This window comes from Bidens hawaiensis, unplaced genomic scaffold (genome assembly GCF_021521415.1).
Source record: "Bidens hawaiensis isolate Kalapana, Puna unplaced genomic scaffold, B.hawaiensis_p1.1 tig00018436_1, whole genome shotgun sequence".
NCBI classification, from domain to species: Eukaryota; Viridiplantae; Streptophyta; class Magnoliopsida; order Asterales; family Asteraceae; genus Bidens; species Bidens hawaiensis.
In genome coordinates this window covers 1-20,403 of record NW_027492787.1, presented here as the reverse complement: position 1 = coordinate 20,403, position 20,403 = coordinate 1, and the positions used below count along the sequence as shown (strand labels likewise).

General features: G+C 35.9%; 2 protein-coding genes and 1 pseudogene across 2 annotated transcripts; all 3 read left to right on the top strand.

Moving 5' to 3' along the window:
* The first annotated feature begins 2,436 nt into the window (after window positions 1-2,436).
* Window positions 2,437-4,457, top strand: LOC143556104 (DNA-directed RNA polymerase I subunit RPA12-like). Its single transcript, XM_077045522.1, has 6 exons — window positions 2,437-2,474; window positions 2,564-2,734; window positions 2,840-2,880; window positions 2,983-3,045; window positions 3,130-3,189; window positions 4,281-4,457. The coding sequence occupies exons 2-6, from the start codon at window positions 2,596-2,598 to the stop codon at window positions 4,356-4,358; spliced, it is 381 nt and encodes a 126-aa protein (XP_076901637.1). The 5' UTR covers window positions 2,437-2,474; window positions 2,564-2,595; the 3' UTR covers window positions 4,359-4,457.
* An 8,827-nt stretch (window positions 4,458-13,284) lies between these two features.
* Window positions 13,285-15,163, top strand: LOC143556115 (disease resistance protein RPV1 pseudogene; annotated as a pseudogene).
* Window positions 15,164-15,911: 748 nt separating this feature from the next.
* On the top strand, window positions 15,912-16,870 carry LOC143556103 (disease resistance protein RPV1-like). Its single transcript, XM_077045521.1, has one exon. It carries the CDS (start codon window positions 16,165-16,167, stop codon window positions 16,699-16,701), a length of 537 nt encoding a protein of 178 aa, XP_076901636.1. The 5' UTR covers window positions 15,912-16,164; the 3' UTR covers window positions 16,702-16,870.
* Window positions 16,871-20,403: the final 3,533 nt, after the last annotated feature.

Here is a 20,403-nt window from a genome sequence, read left to right as displayed (position 1 = left end):
GTAGAGGATGGTTTTATGTAGGCACAATTGCGTTAATAACAAGGAGAAATGAATTTTATTTAATGGAGCTAGTCAAAAGGCAAAGTTCAAGTAATTATCATGCAATTGATGAGTCTTTGACTCTAATGATGAAAGGATTGATTGTAACAAGGTAGAAAAAGGACATGGAATAACAATTAAAGCAGGTCAAGAGGTGAGAAATCGAGCTAGCATTCATCTGGATCAGCGTGAGATCAGCTTGATCCTGTGATACAACGACCTACGTCGCGCATCGCGAAGTTTGTAATGCACAAGCTTCGCAATACTCAACCCAATTCGATCAAAATTGTTCTTGATGATCTTAGCGTGACACGAAGGATATGGGAGGGAGGTTCCCATGTCGCGACCCAAATGAATTCTAGAAGGGATGCCCTTCGCGTATCGCGACGCGCCCAAAATTCCGGAAACTTTGGATTTTGACATTTTCGGTACTTGAACTTCCAATAAACACATTTGAGGCATATAATAACATTAAATTGAGGCATGTCATTGAGGTTGAGACATGAGATAACACAACACAAAAATAAACCATAACTAACATTAAACAACTCATAAAATTCGTCATTTCATTAATAAATGCTTATCCGAATAACAAATACGGTAAACAAATACAAATATGACGAATGTCACATAATGCCTTATTTATGGCTTACATAATCCACCATATTTCTTATCAAGAATAATTTTCTCCACGATACCCAACTAATTTTCTCTTTTTCGTCCGAACCTCCCCATAGGAATCTCCTCCTTTTCATTTCGAGTAGTTTTAAAACCTTTACCGGAGCTTTAAAGATTGAGAAAATAGTATACACCCAAGTTACCCAACACCGATTTAGTAAGGGTTAGTCATTCCCCAAAAGATAGTGAGTTTGCTATCCATTTTGATACTTTAGTGTCAAATTTATCAAATAGATTGCCAGTTTTAACTTAATCCCATGTTAGCCTCAATTGGGAAGACCAAGATGTAAAAATGGTAGCTTACCAAATTTACAATTCATGGCTAATGGACACCTCTTTACAATTGAAGCATGCACCTTTACTCCAAATAGAGTGCTCTTTTCCAAGTTTACTTTAAGATCGGAAGATACATAAAAACTTCACAAAATACGATTTAAATTCAGAAAGTTAAGCGAGCACCATTCACCGATAGAAACCGCATCATCCACATAACACAAATGTGATATAGGTGGGCCATTTGTCGGTGTTTGAATACCTTTGAATAATCCTTTCAAGCGTGCCAATTTCATTTCGACAACAAGTGCTTCAAATTTTGTAATAAATAAGAATGGTGAGAGACTTAATGAACTCCTCTTTTAATGTCGAACTCATCTGGTGATGACCCATATATCAAAACCAAAGATCTAGCTCTGGGGCGGATTCAGTGTTGGGTCACGGGGAAGCGTAGACATCCCCTCAAGTTTGTATTTTCTTTAATAACCTTCTAATATGTTAGGTTTAAAGACCCCAATTGCCCTATTCATATTTTTTTTCTAGTGCCCCAAACCTACTTTTGAGCCCAACTTGTCAAACGTAAGTTTAATTTTATTTTTCAAAAAAATAGCAATTAAGCCCATGTTATTGATAAATTTTTGAGTTTAGTTTGACCATTATGAAAATTAGACCAAATATGAGATACTTAGAATATCATTTCCTTTTTATACTTCTAAATAATTTAACTTAGTAACTTTTTTTATTGGTATAGTAAGGGTCTTGAACTTTGATAACTATGGAAAGCTTTTCTTCAATTGTAATATATATTTTGTTTATTATGTTTTGATGAAATTTGTTGCTTACATTTCTATACGTGGTTTGTTTAATGTAATTTCTTGCACCCAACCTATTTTGGTTTGACTCGATTTAGTTGACCCATTTTGACTTGACCCGTTCTAGATTGACCATTTTTAACACCCACTGACTAGATTTCTTGAATCCGCCACTGATCTGGCCTAAAGAAGAGTCTCTTGAACCCATAAACGCCATTTATCCGGAAGTCTCATTTAGGCAATCATAGAATCAAGGAATCACCAATTTATCGAATCAAAGGCTTTGTCAATGTCAATTTTTAGAACCATTACCTATTGGTTCGTTATTTTACACCATGACTCGATCTTTGTATAATTTAGTTGAATTTACATTTTACCGGATTCAACTTTGTTTACCTTTTGGTTATTTTTTAAAGACTTAATTGCAGTCTTGTTTCCCGTGGTAAAACCTAAAACGTAGCTTTCAACCCCGCAATTAAATTTTTTCAATTATGGTCCCTGTAATGGTATTTTTTTTGAAATAAAATAATATTACTATTTAACCTTTGAACTTTTTTTCTATTTGGTAAATAAAAAACAAAATGCCACATGGAATTAGGTATGTATATATGTTGTGTTCGCCCTCTTTTCCAACCTTCTTCCGCCAGAGCTCCGCCGCCGCAACCTCTCTCTGTAAGGCTTTCTTTCCTCTTCTCTCTGCTGATTGATTATTATTATTATTATTATGTATCAATGGAAATGAGGTCTATTATGATGTTTAGCTTGTTCAATTTAACAGCAGCAGAGAGGAGGTATGAGTACTAAGAAGAAGAAGAATAGCGTTGTACGTCAGAGTGATTTCATGTTCTGTGAGACTTGTGGAACCATGCTTTCTTTCGATTCCAGAAACTATGTTCGATGCCCCCTTTGCCTACGAAAAAAGAAAACCGAAGGTCTCCTCTTTTCTTTTTCTTTTTTTTTTTATTTTTAATTAGACATTATTTATACATGAAGGAAGGAAGCCTAACATTATTATTAACTTATTATTATTATTTCAGAGGTTGCTGGAATGGAAATTAAATACACTGTCAGCGAAGAGGTAACAAGTTTTGTTATCAACTTAAATAAAAAAAGATGATATTTTTATTGCTTTACTTTTGATATTATGATAATGCAGTAATGGCTGTTAATATGCTTGCAGCAAATTAGAAGAGAGTTGGGATTGTCATCAATCGAGGTTTCTGGTGAACGAACACGATCAATGGCAAGTGTATTTTAAATAAATAAATACCATATTTAAAATAATCAAAACAACTCTACTAGGGTTTAACTGTTGTTTTCTTAACAGGATTATAATGTAATATGTCCTAAATGTTCAAACAAGGGGGTATACTACCACACACAGCAGGTACTCCTAACACTTTTTTCATTCTCTAAACGAGTCGTATTCGCGTGTTAGCGGCTTCAACCCGAACAAGGCACATGTTTTGCAGGCTGACAGGAACGCAGCCTGCTTAACCTGGATTTTTATCTTACTTTATTTTATTTGCATACATTGCAAATACTCTAAAATTACAAATTGATAATTAAAAATAAATTTTATTAGGGCTGGGCTCAGGTTCGGCTCGTTTCATTTATGTTAACGAGCTGAAATGCTGAACTTGAGCTGGCTTGTGGCTCTGTCTCCTCTTCTTTTAAAGTTTTATTACCTTTTCACTAAAAAAATGTCATACGGCTTTAGGTTACAGATAATTCGGCTCGGGCTTGGCTCGTTTACAGACCAAATCCACTCGGTTTGAAAATCGAGTCAATTTTGAGCGAGCTTCGAGTGAGCCATGAGCTTTTTACACATAATGTATATTGAAATTTATGCTTAAATTATAAAACATTAAACACCTGACATTTAAACTTTTAGCATAAAATACATAACCAGTTTAAGTATGACATAAAATACTTTTTCAGTTTATAAAGTAAACAGGGTAATCGGGTCGGCTCGCTAACCTTCTAGGTTGACCCAACTTTACTCATTTGTCTAAATGTGTTAGTGGGATTTCTACCGGAACCCGTTTAGACTAAACCAAAACCTGTGAGTTTCGTGTCAAAGATTTGCACCTTGTCACTGCATCATTCTTATTAGGGCTGGCAATTCGTGTCTTAACAGGTAAGAGGCGACGCGCGTAACACAAATATCAAACTTGAATACGACTCGTTTAACTACTTTATATGTCATGACTACAAGACAGTTTTAAGTTTTGTGTACCAATAAGGGATAATGAGGGAGTTTAGTCTAGTAATTTCAATTATTTAAGTAAATAAAAAATTCACATACCGCACTTTTTTGCTTAACATGTCTTATCGTGTTTTTAACAGGTACCCAATTGCCAGCCATAATTCTTATGCATCACATGCTTTTACAGTACAAGCTCAGTAATGTATTATGTTGGCATCATTATATAACTTTAACATATGATGTTTGTGTGTTTACTTTTGTTTGTACAGACCAGATCTGCTGATGAAGGTCAGACCATGTTTTATAACTGCCCAAACTGTGGATACAACTTCACAGATAATACATGAGGACCAATCACCAATGTACCAGAGAGCCCCTCTACTTTCTTTAAATTACCATCCATACCCCACGTTTTCCTCATGCTGTTTTTTCTGTTGGTTGAAATAGGCATTTGCATTCTTGGAGCATTATGCCAGTCTTATTATGTTTTGTAACATAGGCCAAACATGTTTTTGGGACATATGTAGTTGTTTTGTTGGGCGTCATGAATTGTATTGCTATGGTTTAGATGGTTGTTTTAGTTCTACTATTGCTTCATTATATGAGCATGCTTAAAGTCCTAATATATTGTCTATCATTGATGATGTTAATACCCTATATGAATTATTGGGTTATTGAATACTTGGAGAATAATTGATGAGTGAATGTATGAATTTATTAATCTCAATCTGCCTATTACAAATAGTAATTCTTCTTTCTTACAAGGGAAGAGAGGATATTGATTACACAGTGTATAATATCGAGATCCTGGGGGAGGGCTAGTTTTCTCCGGTTCCCTGTTTTTTCCGCTAAACCCTTCTTTCTCCATATATTCACAATATCTTTATTGAGCCCAGGAGACAATACTCATTAGGCCATTCACTGTGGCTCTTCACTGATTTATTTTTTATTCCACTTCATCTCTATTGGGCTTGGGCTTGGGCTTTCCTCTCTCTTATTTAGGCTGCTCTTAGGAGCCCTTATCCCATGTAAGCTCTCCAAGTCCCCCAGTCAATTATCCTTATTATTTATGATAAGGATAATGGACTTAAATCATTTAGCCCTCTTTTTTCTGTCATCCCATCTTTGATGCAGCTCCCTGATCTTGGGCCTTGGTGTGGGTCGTCCTGTTCTGGGCATGGGCCCAATACCCAGCCCACTGGTAATTAAATGTGTGGTAGATATTATGTCTACCCGGAACCCCAAGTAATTATATTTACATGCCATACATCCCATCCCTCTCACTTATTCTTTTCACCTATCTTCTTACTTTTCCGACAACTTTCCTTCTTCTGCCGTTTTCCATCAGGTTAGTATTATATCTCCTTAAATCATGAGTCGTGAGGGTTTGTCAACTATTACCTCCACATTTTCTCAAGCCAAAATGCTATCCTTTTGTTCCAAATATCACATTTTCTCCTTGTCTCCTACTCTCCCTGGTCCAAACGACACTGCCGCTGGTCGTGATGGATTTATAGCCTTGTACACAAAAAATTTTGACTTTGCGAACATCCGTTACCCTTTAACAGAGTTTCAGCTTGCTTTGTTAAAACACCATCGGCTACGTTTCTCTCAAGTTCATCCGTTAGGTTTTCTAAGAGTGACACATTTTGAAGTAGCTTGTAGGGCTATGGGGGTGTTGCTACAGTTCCTTTATTCCGACGATTCTATCGTTTGAAAATTGACGACGAATGTTTCACATTTGAGTGCCGACCAGGGGAGGGTCACCTTCCTTGTTATTCTAAAATGCTGACGGGTTTTTATCCCCGTTATTGGAAGGACAACTTCTTCTTCGTGTCTTCCTCCTTTGCTCCCGGATTACCTCGTCATCGACCCCTATCTTCTAAAATTCATGACCCTGCTCCTGGTCTACTTACGGGTCAATACCAATTATACCAACTCTTGATTTGAGAATCCTACTGAAGCCGCGACCTACCCTGAGCTCTTATTATACTTAGCTGGGTTGAGTAAAATATGGTCAGATTCGTCGACTCCTCCAACCATATTTGTGGATGATCGAGGTCGGTGGTTCTTTTATCTTTCTTTATATGTTAATGTGGGTCTTTAATATTTATCTTCTGTTTATTTTGTTTTTGTTTTTTTTTGCAGAGATGAGTTTGAAGGAGATCCTTCATAGGGGAGCTTTAAAGTCTGTCGAGTTTGTGACGCTTCTAGTTCCAATGGGTGCTGCTTCTGAGCCCGTCACACCTTTGGCTGTTGTATCTCAGGATTCAAGTGTTCATGGCTTTCCTACTGGTGCTGATGTCTAGGGGCCTTCCAAGCGCAAGGATCTCACATCTGAGATCTTTAATGCTTCTTTGAAGAATCGGTTACGTAACGCCAAACGGCCTCACCTCGACCAGAAAACAATTTATGATTCTCCTGCCGTTACATCTTATGAAGTGGTGGATGTTGATGCCGAGTTTAGCTTTCCAACAGTGAATGAGACTGGCGTGGTTTCCAAATCCACGGTTCCTCAAGATGTGACACTGATCCTCACGGGAAGCAGCCGGAAATCTCTCAAGACCCTCCCCAGGCATCGTCGGTTCCTCTTGTTAGTGGGAAACCTTCTTCTGGTGTTTTTGTTCCCAAATGGGGCCTGATGGCGGACAATACTGTTCATTCCCCCCAATTAGCTCATGAGTTCTTAACCGAGGTAGTCTCTCTTGTTTACTATGCTCATGTTCGATCTTTGACGGCCGATGGTTTGGTTAGTGACTTTGCGACATACCTGTATCGGACCTTGGTTTTAGGGGCTGCCACACGACAAGAGGTAATAGATATGAATTGTTCTTTCCATGAGGGTCAGGAGGAGATAGCCGAGTTGAGGAGGTCTTTGGAGAGGAGCAGCAAAAAGGTATTGGAAATGAGAAGACAGGTTGTTGTGGCTGAAGAGAAGAATTTGGAGCTTCCCAGCTTGAAGGCAGGTTTAAAAACCTCCAAGGACCACATTTCTCGTTTGACTACTGAGCTGGCTGCTGCTAACGAACGGTTGTTGGAGTTGGATGTTCTTCGTTCGTCACTTAAAGCTTCTCGGGAAAAATTAGATGAGTAAGTGCTTTATTATGCCTATCCTTCCCCCACCCTCCCGGTTTATTATTTTTTATTGTAATACTTTCTTCTTGTCTTCGTAGTTGGAAGCTTCTCCTCCACTGGTTAGGACACATCAACTGGAGACTTCCCTTACTCAGGAACAAGCTAGGTACGGAGATCTTTCCAAACATGTTGATGCTACCCGGGAGCAACAGAATAAAATTATTGAGGAGCTAGGGGCGGAGACAAATCATCTTCACCAGGAGCAGTGTTGTAAAACTCGGCCTAGGCGGCCGAGTACTCGGCGCCTAGGCGCTCCTTGGCACTTCACTGCACCGCTTTTCTTCTCCAAGGTCAAAAAACTCGGAATCAGCACTAGGCGGTCCAACTCGGTCCTAGGCGGGCCAACTCGGACCTAGGCGGCTCTACTCGGGCTAGGCGCTCCAACTCGGTCTTAACAAAATTTTGAATTTTATTAAAAAAACTCAATTTCTTCAAGAGCTTACCAATGTTTTTTTTCCTTTTCATACTAAGACGGAACCTAATTTATGTTCTAAACTTGCAACCACCATTGTTATCATCCGATTCGAAGTTCTAAACTCGCAAACATCTTATTTAAGTACGATTTAGGTACGTGTTTCATCAACTAAGGCATGTTCTTGAACTAATATGTATGTGTTATTGATTGTTTTTGTAATTTTCATTTGTATTTTGTAAAATATTTAGTAAACTTTTCATATTTGACATATATATAATCTCCGAAAAATGAATTTATTTATAAAAACGAGTACTCCCCGAGTACACCCTGCCTAGACCGAGTACTCGCAACTCCCTAGTCGACCGCCCTGGGAGCGCCTAGCGACTTTTGCAACCTTGACCAGGAGTTAGCTAATGTGAAGAGCGAGAAAGAGTTGATCATAGGGATGGCAAAAAAAACCCGAACCCGACGGGTATACCCGAAAAAAATGGGACGGGTATACCCGAAACCCGTTGGGTATGGGCCGAGTATGGAATTAGGTTTTAAAAATTTTCATGGGTACGGGCCGGGTATGGGATTAGATGATACCCGACCCGATTACCCGAAAACACATACCCGTTTACCCGCACTATGTACTCGAATCGTATATCCGAAAAATTCTTTATATTTCATAGGTTGTGAAGCACATATATAAAAATATATATATAAGTTATAATGATATTATTTATTTATTGTCAAACTTTTTATATATGGAGTGCTTTATATATAAATTTGTAATAATTTTTGTATGGCGGACAATTCTGTTAGTTCCCCCTATATTAGCACATGAGTTCTTAACTGAGGTAGTCTCTCTTGTTTACTATGCTCATGTTCGATCTTTGACGACCGATGGTTTGGTTAGTGAATTTGGGACATACCTGTATCGGACCTTGGTTTTAGGGGCTGCCACGCGGCAAGAGGTAATAGAGATGAATTGTTCTTTCCATTAGGGTCAGGAGGAGATAGCCGAGTTTAGGAGGTCTTTAGAGAGGAGCAGCAAAAAAGTCTAGGAAATGAGAAGACAGGTTGTTGTGGCTGAAGAGAAGAATTTGGAGCTTCCCGGCTTGAAGGCAGGTTTAAAAACCTCCAAGGACCACATTTCCCGTTTGACTGCTGAGTTGGCTGCTGCTAACTAACGGTTGTTGGAGTTGGATGTTCTTCGTTCGTCACTTAAGGCTTCTCAGGAAAAATTAGATGAGTAAGTGCTTTATTATGCCTATCCTCACCCCTCCCGGTTTATTATATTTTTTATTGTAATACTTTCTTCTTGTCTTCGTAGTTACCGAAAAGTAAAATAAATCAAATAAGTCCAAACCAATTATCCTATGAACTAAATATACACATTATAACATATAATTTACTAATATTTCCAGATTTGATCAAATAATTTCACATAGCACATTTCAATCAATTTAGACTCCTAATTCATAACTTATGTTTACTAATAATGGAAATAATCAACTTAGCAAAATATAATATAACAAACATTATCATAACATCCAAAAGTCCAGATCTTTATCATTGTCATTGTCTCTACAATAAGCCAAAGTTATACTTTTCAAATATATTCCTTATTCCTTTTTAGAATGTTCTAACATGCATGCCTAATCATGTATGTTTGTTTTAAATCAAATCACCAAGTCATATGATCATTTCTATCATCATCACATCATCAAATCATCTCAGCATATATGCACAAGTTCAAGTGTTTCATTAACTAATCAACTTATGAATTTCCTAGGTGTTCAATCAACAAAGTTTCCTATTATAGCAACTTCTAATTTTTAATAATTCTATCTAATCCAATCTTACAATTATGATTATTGTTTATCTCATTCAACTAGTTTTTCAAGGTTTCATGCAACCTATGGTTCTATTTAAATTTTGATTTTTCTATTATTCAAGTTACAAAAATTTCTATTTCTAGCAAGTAGGTGACAAGTAATTCATACACTATTCCAACATGTACTTTGATGATGTATTCCATCCTAATTAATTCAAGTAAGTAACTGATTATCTATTAAAATCATATATGTTAAGTATTCATATAATAATCAAAGATTCAACTATGCATCCAACAAAGTTTCCTTATTTAGCAAATTTAACAATTTTCAACAATCATCTTTAAGCATTGTCTTTCAAATTAATAGATTATGAGTTCTCTAACATACAACCTATCATCAATATCAATCTAACTTCATCAATCACCAATAATTATCAATTTATCCAAGAAATCCAAGAATCCCTAAAGTGCAAAATTGTGAATAAGTTCTTGCCAAATTCAATTTCAATACTAGCAATTCAACAGATTATGTTCATATCATTACTCTTATTGATCATTAATTATCCAATATCCATTCTAACATCAAACTCAATCACCAAATTCATCCATAATTTCACCTAATTACACAATATCTTAACAACATCTCTAATCAATCTCAACAATCCAAATATAATCTTGAGGATGAATGTATGCATGTATGTGAGGGTTCAACTCTTCCCCTTACACATGCATACATAACTACGGCTCATATACACACACACATGCATCCATACTTTTCAATCTCTAAGATCAATCTCAAGCCAAGAACACATAATCTTATATATTCAATCATAGAAATCAACTTATAACTACAACTTACTTGGGTTTTTGAAGATCCTAAGATGATGAAATGGATGATATTTATGTGTGTGATGCTCCTTTCCACTTGGTTCTTCCTCATAATTGCCTAACTTCACCTTGGATCTTGATCTTACTTGTGTGTGTGTTGTATTTTGAATTTGATTTGTGAATGTGTGTGGTGTGTTGTGTGTTTCGTGCATATAAAGAGAGAGAAAAAGGAGTATAGAGTCGTGAGTTGGGTGTTAGGTTTGACATGTGGATTATTATTAGGTTAACCAACACATCAAGCTAGTATTATATTGTAATCATTAGAAGGTGTAGTTGTTAGGAGGTGATTGGAGGAAAATGGAGGTGAGGGGTGAGGTGGTGGGGTGATGTGGCCTGTCCAAGGAAAGGGTTGGGTTGGTAAATAGGTGTTTAAACAATAATCTTAAGTTTTCGCTTTAACGTCTAACGAAATTTATCTAATCAAATGAATCCCGTTTCTAATAAGTTTTGTCAGGTTTGATCCGATATTGAATTCCAGATAATACAAGCCTAAGAAACTAATTTTTGGAAATAGTTAATTTCGGCCTCATACGGTGTCCTACACCGACTTTTGTTCGCTTATTTTCTAAATTTCGCGATTCGAATCTTCTAAAAATAACTTTATATATTATTACAAATATTTTCATAAAAATTTTAATTTTTCTAGTTGTTCTAGACACGTTTGGACTTTTATCAATTTTTTAAGTTGTCGCTAGCGGTCATTTCGCGTAGCGTTGGCTACGCGACAAAATTGGACTTTTTCAAACTTAATTAAATATATCTCAAATATTTTTGGAGTTTTTGGACTAAAATAACAATATTTTATTTGTTATAATATTCTATTCATGTAAACACAATTATATTAATCGCGGTTTAGACTAATTTTTAGCCAGGCGTCACAATTTTTCCATTAAAAAAATTGTTTTTATAATAAAGAGTAAACTGGGGTTTTCGTCCCTGTGGTTTGTCCAACTTTACGGTTTTAGTCCAACAGTTTCAAATTTGCGATTTTTTTCCCTGTGGTTTCATTTCACTTGAAACTAAATCCGAATTCATTAACCCTGTTAAGTCGAGTCGTTGAACCATTAGCGTGCCTTTCAAGTGAGGGGCAGGTTTGTCATTTTTTCCCCAAATAAACCCCAGTCCTAATTCGCAGTCCTAATTTTGCGGAAAAAAAAGACAAAATTGCCCCTCACATGAGGGACACACGGATAAGTTAAACGACCAGACTTAACGGAGTTAATGAATTCGGGTTTAATTGCAAGTGAAATGAAACCATAGGAACGAAAATTGCAAATTTGAAACCATTGGACTGAAACCTTATATTTGGACAACCCATATGGATGAAAACCACAATTCACTCTAAAATAAATGAAAGCTTTCATACAAATACATAAATCTTCCAATGTCTCCTAAGTGACTTTTGAAATGGACAAATTCTCCCACGAACGTTTAGCATACAAAATTTATAACAACTCAACCATATGCCAAGACCATTTGTCCATGATGGATGGTCCATTCAGAAACTTACAGTTTTGTTTTCATCCAACAAATTATTGGACATACGTCTCCACCCTATTAAGGAGCCCAAAGTCAGTTCCAGTGTCACTAGAATAAGTTTAATCGGAGTTTGTTTAAGTCGATTACCGATAAAATAAAAATCATTTTAAGTTATTTAGACAAAAATTGACTTTGTGTTTGATCCTCACTACAATAATAATGAAAATATAAATAACTAGGGTTTTACTCGGCGCGTTGCGCCGGGCAGAATGGTAAAAATTCAAGTGTCATCGGTCCCAACGTTGAGGCGATAAGTCGACTCGAATTCAATCAGTTTCGGTGTCGTACGTTAGGATATCGGAACTAAAGCCTAAACATAAAACAAAAAAACATATATAATTGAGGTGGACTAATGGGTGGTATCGGTCAATAAAACCCAGTCGTTGGGAAGGCCCCTGCATGTTGTTGATCACGGGCGTTGAGACGATGAGTGTACGCAAATTCGACTGGTTTCCGTCACGTTCATTACGGTACAGAGCTAAAACAAAAACAAAAAAACATTGCCATTCGGTTGGTTTTCGTTACGTGCATTATGATACCAGATTTAAAATAAAATGCGGTAAGTCTACGTGAACTCGGTCATTTTCCGTGACGTTCGTTAGGATACTGGAAAAAAATGCCATTTAGTAAGTTTTCTTTACGGTACCAGAATGAATAATGGATACTATATATATCGAGGTGCACGAATCAGTGGTGTCCATCGGTAAACTTGGGCGTTGGTAAAACTCGAGCGTTGTCGGTCCCGGACGTTGAGGTGATGAGTCTAGACGGAATCAGTCGGTTTCTATCATGTTTGTTATGTTACTAGAAGTCAATCAAACAAAAACCACAAAACTGCCGTTTGATCGGCTTCCGCTATTTTACTACGATACTAGAACTAAAAACAATAAAAGAAAGCAAAAATGAAAACTGGAAAAATGAAAAAAACAATTAACAAGTACGGTGCCCTCAGCGGCACAAAACTTGTCAATTGTTATATATAATAATAGGTTTAGATTGGATATAAACTAATACCACCAAATTGTTTGCAACTTCGTGACAACCCACTTTTTTTTGACTTACCAACTCCTTTAACCAATTTAGATAAACGGATAACACGGATCGTTTTTGGTTACATGGTTTTAAGTATGTTTTGTTAAAATTAATGTCTTTGACATGAATATCAACTCAATTTGACATGCCAACTTGTTTGACCGGTTTAGGTACATGTAGGGGTCATCAATGATCAACTCAAACTGTTAACCCACAAATCCTACACGTATTATATCTAGTTACATTTTATACTTTCATTTTTTTATGCTATAAAACTCATCACTCAATTGAACAACACACTAATAAAATAATCAACACAATAAAACATCAACTTGTCATATAAAATATAGCCTTGTTGGAGATGCAAGTCCATCACTTCCTTCTGAGTTATGACTTTTTGAGTTTTACCTGTTCAATTATCTTGAGACCTTAATCAAAATCCATGTCTTCTCCGTCATCATCTTCACCCGCACCAACACGATCATGGACATATGAAGCGTTCTTAAGCTTTAGATGCGAAGACACAGGACACACTTTTGTTGATCATCTTTACACGGCTCTTATTCAGAAAGGAATACATGCATTCAAAGACAACAACATGCTCCCTCCAGAGAAAGAGAAACCGATCTCTCCAGAGCTTCTGCAAGCCATTGAAGAATCGAGGTTTGCGGTAGTTATACTCTCAAAAAACTATGCCAGCTCTTGTAGGTGTTTGGAAGAGTTGAGCAAAATCATGGAGTGCCAGGATCAGATGGGACAGAAGGTGTTACCAGTGTTCTACCATGTAGATCCATCTGATGTACGAAGACAAAAAAGAGACTTCGCAACAGCTTTCGAGCAACACGAACAGAATAATTTCAAGGGAGTGAATGATATGAACAATTGGAGGAAAGCTTTAACAGCAACTGCTAATTTATCTGGCTGGCATATCTCCGCAGAAAGCGGGTTAGTATTTAAAATCTAGTTTATTACTATTACAAGCTAGGCTAGCTAGATGCATTATGTCGGGTAACAAATCAAACAAATATGGCTGCGGTTATGCAATACCGTTACAAACGGTTGTAATTTGGAAGCAAACGGTCACAACAGTTCATTAGGCAATTACCAGCCATAATTATGCATATATATGACAAGATAATGTACGGTGTTTTTCACCAAGATTAATCAATTCTACGATTAACTCGCCCTTTTGTTCTTTACATTCGATATATATATTATTCTTGTGATGGTGTTTATGTGTTCTTGATATCCATCAAGTTTGTATACATATAAATTTTAGAATAAGCAAAAGCCACCCCCCCCCCCCCCACACACACACCCCACCACACACACACACACACAAAAGTTAAAGTGTATATATATATAAGAGGTTGGGGTGTCTTAGAAGTTAGATCTGTGATTAATAGTTAAGACATACGAGTATACTTAGTAAATTCTAAATAAACGTGTTTACATTTATTTTCTACAGCGTATATGCATTGTTTGACTCATCAAGTAGTTTAGTTTGTTCTAAATAATGGATCATTAATATCCTGCATATAAGTTTGAGGGCAGTAGCTATATTAGTGTTCTTGCAGATTTATAGTCTCATTTGTAAGTAACTTGCTAACAATTGTTTTTATATATACAGGGGTGAATCTGCTCATATCGACAAAATTGTTAATGAGATCTTGCACAACATACAACGCAATGTTGGGGATTTTAATCTAATTGGTATAGATTCTCGTGTGGATGCATTAAATTCTTTAATGAGCATAGAAGCAATGCAGGAGGTGCGCATGATAGGTATATATGGAAATAGAGGGATAGGAAAGACAACTATTGCTCAAACTTTGTTTAGAAAAATTGCATATAAGTTTGAGGGCAGTAGCTTCATTAACAATGTTAGAGAAAATAGCTCTACTACCAAAGGTATATGTTTGTTACAAGAAAAGATTCTTAAAGATATTCTAGTACTTCAGCAAGGGTTTATGATTCAGGGTCCTGATCACGGAGCCGGGATGATAGAACACAGATTCAGGAATAAAAGGGTTCTTCTTGTCCTAGATGACGTGGATGATTTCAGCCAATTAGAGTACTTAGCCGCAGAACCTGGGTGGTTTGGTCCTGGAAGTAGAATTATTATAACAACTAGAGATGAGCATTTGTTATCAGATGTTGAATATTACAAGTACACGCCTGCTGCTTTACTTATGGATGAAGCTGTTGAGCTCTTCAGTAGGCATGCTTTTCGAAAGAACAGCCCTCCAGATGAGTTCATGGGCCTTTCAAATCGCGCAATATGCTTGACTGGACTTGAAAGTTTTAGGTTCTTTCTTTAACGGAAGAAAGAAAGTAAGTGTGTGGGAAAGTGCTTTAGCTAGACTAGAAAAAACAAATAGTGAGATATCCGACTCACTGAAATTTAGTTTTGATCATTGAGATGAACTGTTGAGTAAAAAGATATTCCTAGCTATTGCATTTTCTTCTAAGGAAAATATGCTAATATATAGCAAGGAGAAAATGAGTATTAGGTTGTTATGTATCTAATTTAGATATAAAATCCATTATAATAAAACTACATTTTTTAATTAAAATGAACAAACTCCCTTTTATATATATATATATATATAGTTGTGGGGAATTCTCTAAATGGTTCCACCACCTACTTCTACTTCTTTTATTCTTTTTTCTTCTATTAACAAAGAACAACATTTACCCGTTGATACCTCGGACACATGAGCAATTTACAATAATACATTTTGTTTCGGCTGTTGTACTCTATGAGATACAAATTCTTAATGTGGAGACTTCAAATTTTTTTTAAGTGAACCATGTTGAACACAGGATCCACTGTCACAACCATCAACGCTTATCAATTCGTTTATTGCAATTAAGAACAAAGTTGAAGACCTTTTTTGAAATTCTCATTGAAGACAACGGTTCGGGTCATCATGTTCATAAAGAAGTGTATTTCCCAAGAATAATCTTGGTTATATTTATTTATTTATTGTTTGTTTATTATATAGTGTTGTACTAATCTGTTTTCCATGAATAACGAGAGTATCATTACTATTATTTGTGACTTATTAATTTATATGATGTTTTGGGTTAATAAAACTATATCCATTTCCATATTATCATTTGACCCATTCTAAACGTACCTTTCCTAATACTATTAAACTCATCATCCAATTTGCCACTACACCAATAATAAAATAATTAACAAAAGACTGCATCAATTTGTAATACAAAATGTACCCATACCAGAGATGCAAAGCCATCACTTCCATTTGGTGTTGACTTTTTACGATTTGTCTATGCAATTATCTTGAGACCTTGAATGGCATCTAAATCTATGTCTTCTCCATCTTCATCTTCCTCTATACCAACACGATCGTGGAGACATGATGTGTTCTTAAGCTTCAGAGGTGAAGACACCCGACACAATTTTGTTGATCATCTTTATAATGCTCTTGTTCAGAAAGGAATACATGTATTCAAAGACGACAAGATGCTCCCTTTGGGGAAATCGATATCTTTAGAACTTCTGCAAGCCATAGAGGATTCCAAGATTGCGGTTGTTATTCTTTCAGAAAACTATGCCAACTCTTCATGGTGTTTAGATGAGTTGGTTAAAATCATGGAATGTCAAGATAGCGTGGGGCGGAAGGTCCTACCAGTGTTCTACCATGTAGATCCATCTGATGTACAAGGACAGAAAAGAGAATATGCAAAGGCGTTTGAGCAACACGAGGAGAAGTTTAAGGGAATGAAGGATAAAGTGAACAAATGGAGAGAAGCTTTAACCTCAACTGCTAATTTATCTGGCTGGCATATCTCGACAGACAACGGGTTAGTATTTATCTCAGTTCATTGATAAATTCATGAGTTAGTTTGTATTCATATATATCATACAAGAAGCAACCCCCGGCCCTTCCCCGCCCCGCCAACACCACAAATGGTTTTAAAAAAGAGTATAAGATTATTTGAGTTTCGATTAGTGTATAGTGAGTAATTTCTTAATAAATGTGTGTTAGTTTATTCTAGGGTGTTTATGTTTTGTTTGATTTAGTCAAAACAATTTAGATGAGTTGTCCTAATAGTGGGTCCTAATCTCCTTACTATTAGTAGTCAATTACATTCGTTTATTGGTTATTTCTAGGTTGGAAAGTGTAATTTGTTAATTAATATAGAGATAATAATATTGAACCAGAATTCGTTTACTCAATGTAAAACGATTTCATCCTCATGAGCACATATTAAGTGCAATTTGTCTTTTAAGAAGTAAAATGTCTGTAGTCTACATATTATATCTCTAGATCTCCGTAGAATAGGAGGTGGACTAAAGTTATGCAGTCTATAATAAAAAGGTTGTTTGTATTTTAATTTATGCAGATTGCTAAAATAAACTGAAATTTAAATAATATGATTTTTTAAACTTAAAAGAGTTTTTCAACATTGAAGTTTAAATCATAGTTATACAACACTAAAATAATATATATTAAACCACAATAACATTTGTTTTAAATCATTCATTCCATACTTTGCATTAACTACTCACTAATTTCATCACGTAACCAAGTCACCTCATATGGCATGCTCGTTCGGCTTACACTTCGCTAGTTTAGGGTTAATGATTCAATCTTCTCAAGGAAAAATCAAACCTAGGTCTTTTCAATATGAATTCACAAATGCTATATACATTGATTTCAACTTTCAAATACACGAAAACCTAATGACTAATGCCAATCTCATCACGAGAAAATTGTAGCAAATAAAAAATTCGAAGGCTATTAATTTTACTCACAGTCAACGTATGGAGACTGTAGGCAGTGGCGGAGAACAGCGCGGACGAGAGGTAAAAAAGCAGGGTACAGTAGGTTTATGCCAGAGTGTTGGATTTCGATAGGTGGAGTAGGAGCTATGGAGGGGCGACGACCTGTGGAGAAGCGAGGGATGGTGGCTAGGGTTTAGAGTCTGTGCTAGAGAACGATGATTTATGAAGTTAGAAAGAGGTTAGAAGAGGTAAAAAGAGGTTGGACCACATATGCACCAAGAAGGGTCCATGCAGATGTTTTTTAATGAAACGTCTACGAGAAAATAAACACTCTATGCAAGCTCATGTCTGTGCGTGGTTTGCACGGTGTAGACAAAATAGTTCCCACGAAGTTTTTTTTCCAGTTTACAAACACCACCTTAATATTTGTCAAGTAGAGATAATTCTCTTCTACTTGAACCACGAAATATCCCTAACTATTACGAGCCTTACATTAATATGCATCTCTGTCCATACCATACATATTGTTTGTTGTAAACAAAATATGCCAACACATGCATGTTGCATCCGAGAATCACTTGGCAGCCTCAAAACACATCCTTGAATACTTAAAATGCACCATTGATCACAAGCTCCTCATTCGTTACAACTCCAGCTCCCATCTTCTAGCCTTTACTAATGCACAATGGCAAGGGACTTCATCTCTTCATGCCTTCTTGAATGCTGATTGCCTGATGATCGTCGATCCACTAGGGTATTTTCCATATATATGGGTTCTAACCTCGTTTCTTGGATCGCACGAAAACAGAAAACAATTTTTCGATCATCTATAGAAGTAGAACACAAAGCTCTCGCCGAAACAGTGGTTGAATAAACATAATTAGAAACATTATTAAAAGAACTCATGGCTTACACAAAAGATTTTCCAACCCTTTCTTTAGTGTGATAATCTTGGTACAACTTATCTTGTTGCAAATCCAGTATTTTATGCAAGAACAACGCATATTGGAGTTGACTATATCACTTTATTAGAGAACAAGTTTTAAGAGGAAAACTATATAGGTACACTTCATGTCCACAGAAGATTAAATTGCAAATATCTTAAAAAAAACTCTTTCAACACATAGAATTGCAGTTTGCTCCAAGCTACAGGTCATTCTTTGGCTTAAGCATGCAGGGGTATACTAGACACACTATAATTAGGAATATGATAGAGGTAGTATTATATATATATGGGTAAATTATATAACCACATCTCTTGTAACAATACAATATACACAATTACACATTTATTACACACACTTAAGAGTTTAACTTTGTTAAAATAGCAAATTATGAAATGCAAACAATGACTCAATCAATATAAGAATTGGACACTCGTAACCAACTGACTTCCCATGAGATATTCGTAAAGAATAGTTCTACCAAGTCTATGACTCCACAAACTGGCTAATTCAAATAATTATAGTTTGAAACACTTCTCAACACTCCCTCATAATTCAAGGTGTTGTAACTCTCGTGAAAATATCAGTCAATTGTTCCAAGCCCAACGCTTTTGTGAGGATCTACTATATATTTGTTCTTTTATGTACCATGTAAGACATTAATTCAATTTGCTTGCTTTCAACCAAGTTTTGGATGTAGTGAAACATGATATCAGTGTGTTTGCTTCTCCCATGGTACGTTTGGTTCTTGGTTAAAGATATGGCTGATGTGTTGTCATAATAAATTGTTGTGGATCTCTTGGCTGCTCTTGAAATAGTTCATGCAGTAACTTTGGAAGCCATGGAGCTTGACATGCAGCTACAATATACTTGGCTAAGTAGTGGACAGCACCCCTACCTGTTGTTTCTTTCTTTTTTTCCAAAAGGGCATTTGCCCGGCAAACATTTATAACACTAAAAAAAACTTTTACAACGCATACCCCCTTAACCTGTATATATCTCCAAAACATGATTTGGACACCAAAAATAGGCTCATTTTCCAATTTTAAAAAAATACAGGCTGAAGTGCACGCTCTTCTGTTCATCAACCGAACTAGTCCTATCGCTATTGGTATATCCAATCAAAGCAAGTTGATCCACTTAGCTCAAATCTAATTGCACCAAATGGGGTGGCGGTGCAGCTTGTTGTCCGCTTACCCACATCTCTATTTTAATTGGATCATTTTATTTAATATATGAGGATTATTATTATTAAAAAAAAAATTGCACCAGCAATGTATCTTAGAACTCTTTTGGCATCGAAGGTTTTTGCATAAAATTGGAATCAACAAGTTTAAGGTTGTTTTAAGTAAAATATCTGGATATTGAGGATTGTCATAGCGTGTTAAGGAACACATACTGGGTATTCTTTTAAGATGTTAAAGTGGATAAGTACAAGCAAGAAGAAAAAGTTATGCAATTCAAGTGAATCATAGGAGACTGATGATGAATACTAATAGCGATCATAGTATATTTTATATTTAAGAAATAAAAGATATCGATACATTTTGTATCTATAGTTGGGTTAAGAAATAGAAGATATCAATACTATGATCGCTATTGAATATGATGAAAGCTATTACTGAATTATATAAGTCCAAAGCCTAGTTAAAAATTGATTGTATTCATTATGTATTTATGTCACTAATGTGATACAATTTAACTTTAGGTAGTTATAGTGGGTTGGCCGGTTACTGTGAGAAAAAATCAAGCGCAAGGGTGTGCTCCTCTTTTGGTGTCATTTTACAAAGTATATATAGGATCAATCTTTGAAAACAAATATATAAATGATTAGTATGTATTAATAATTTCCTAGTTC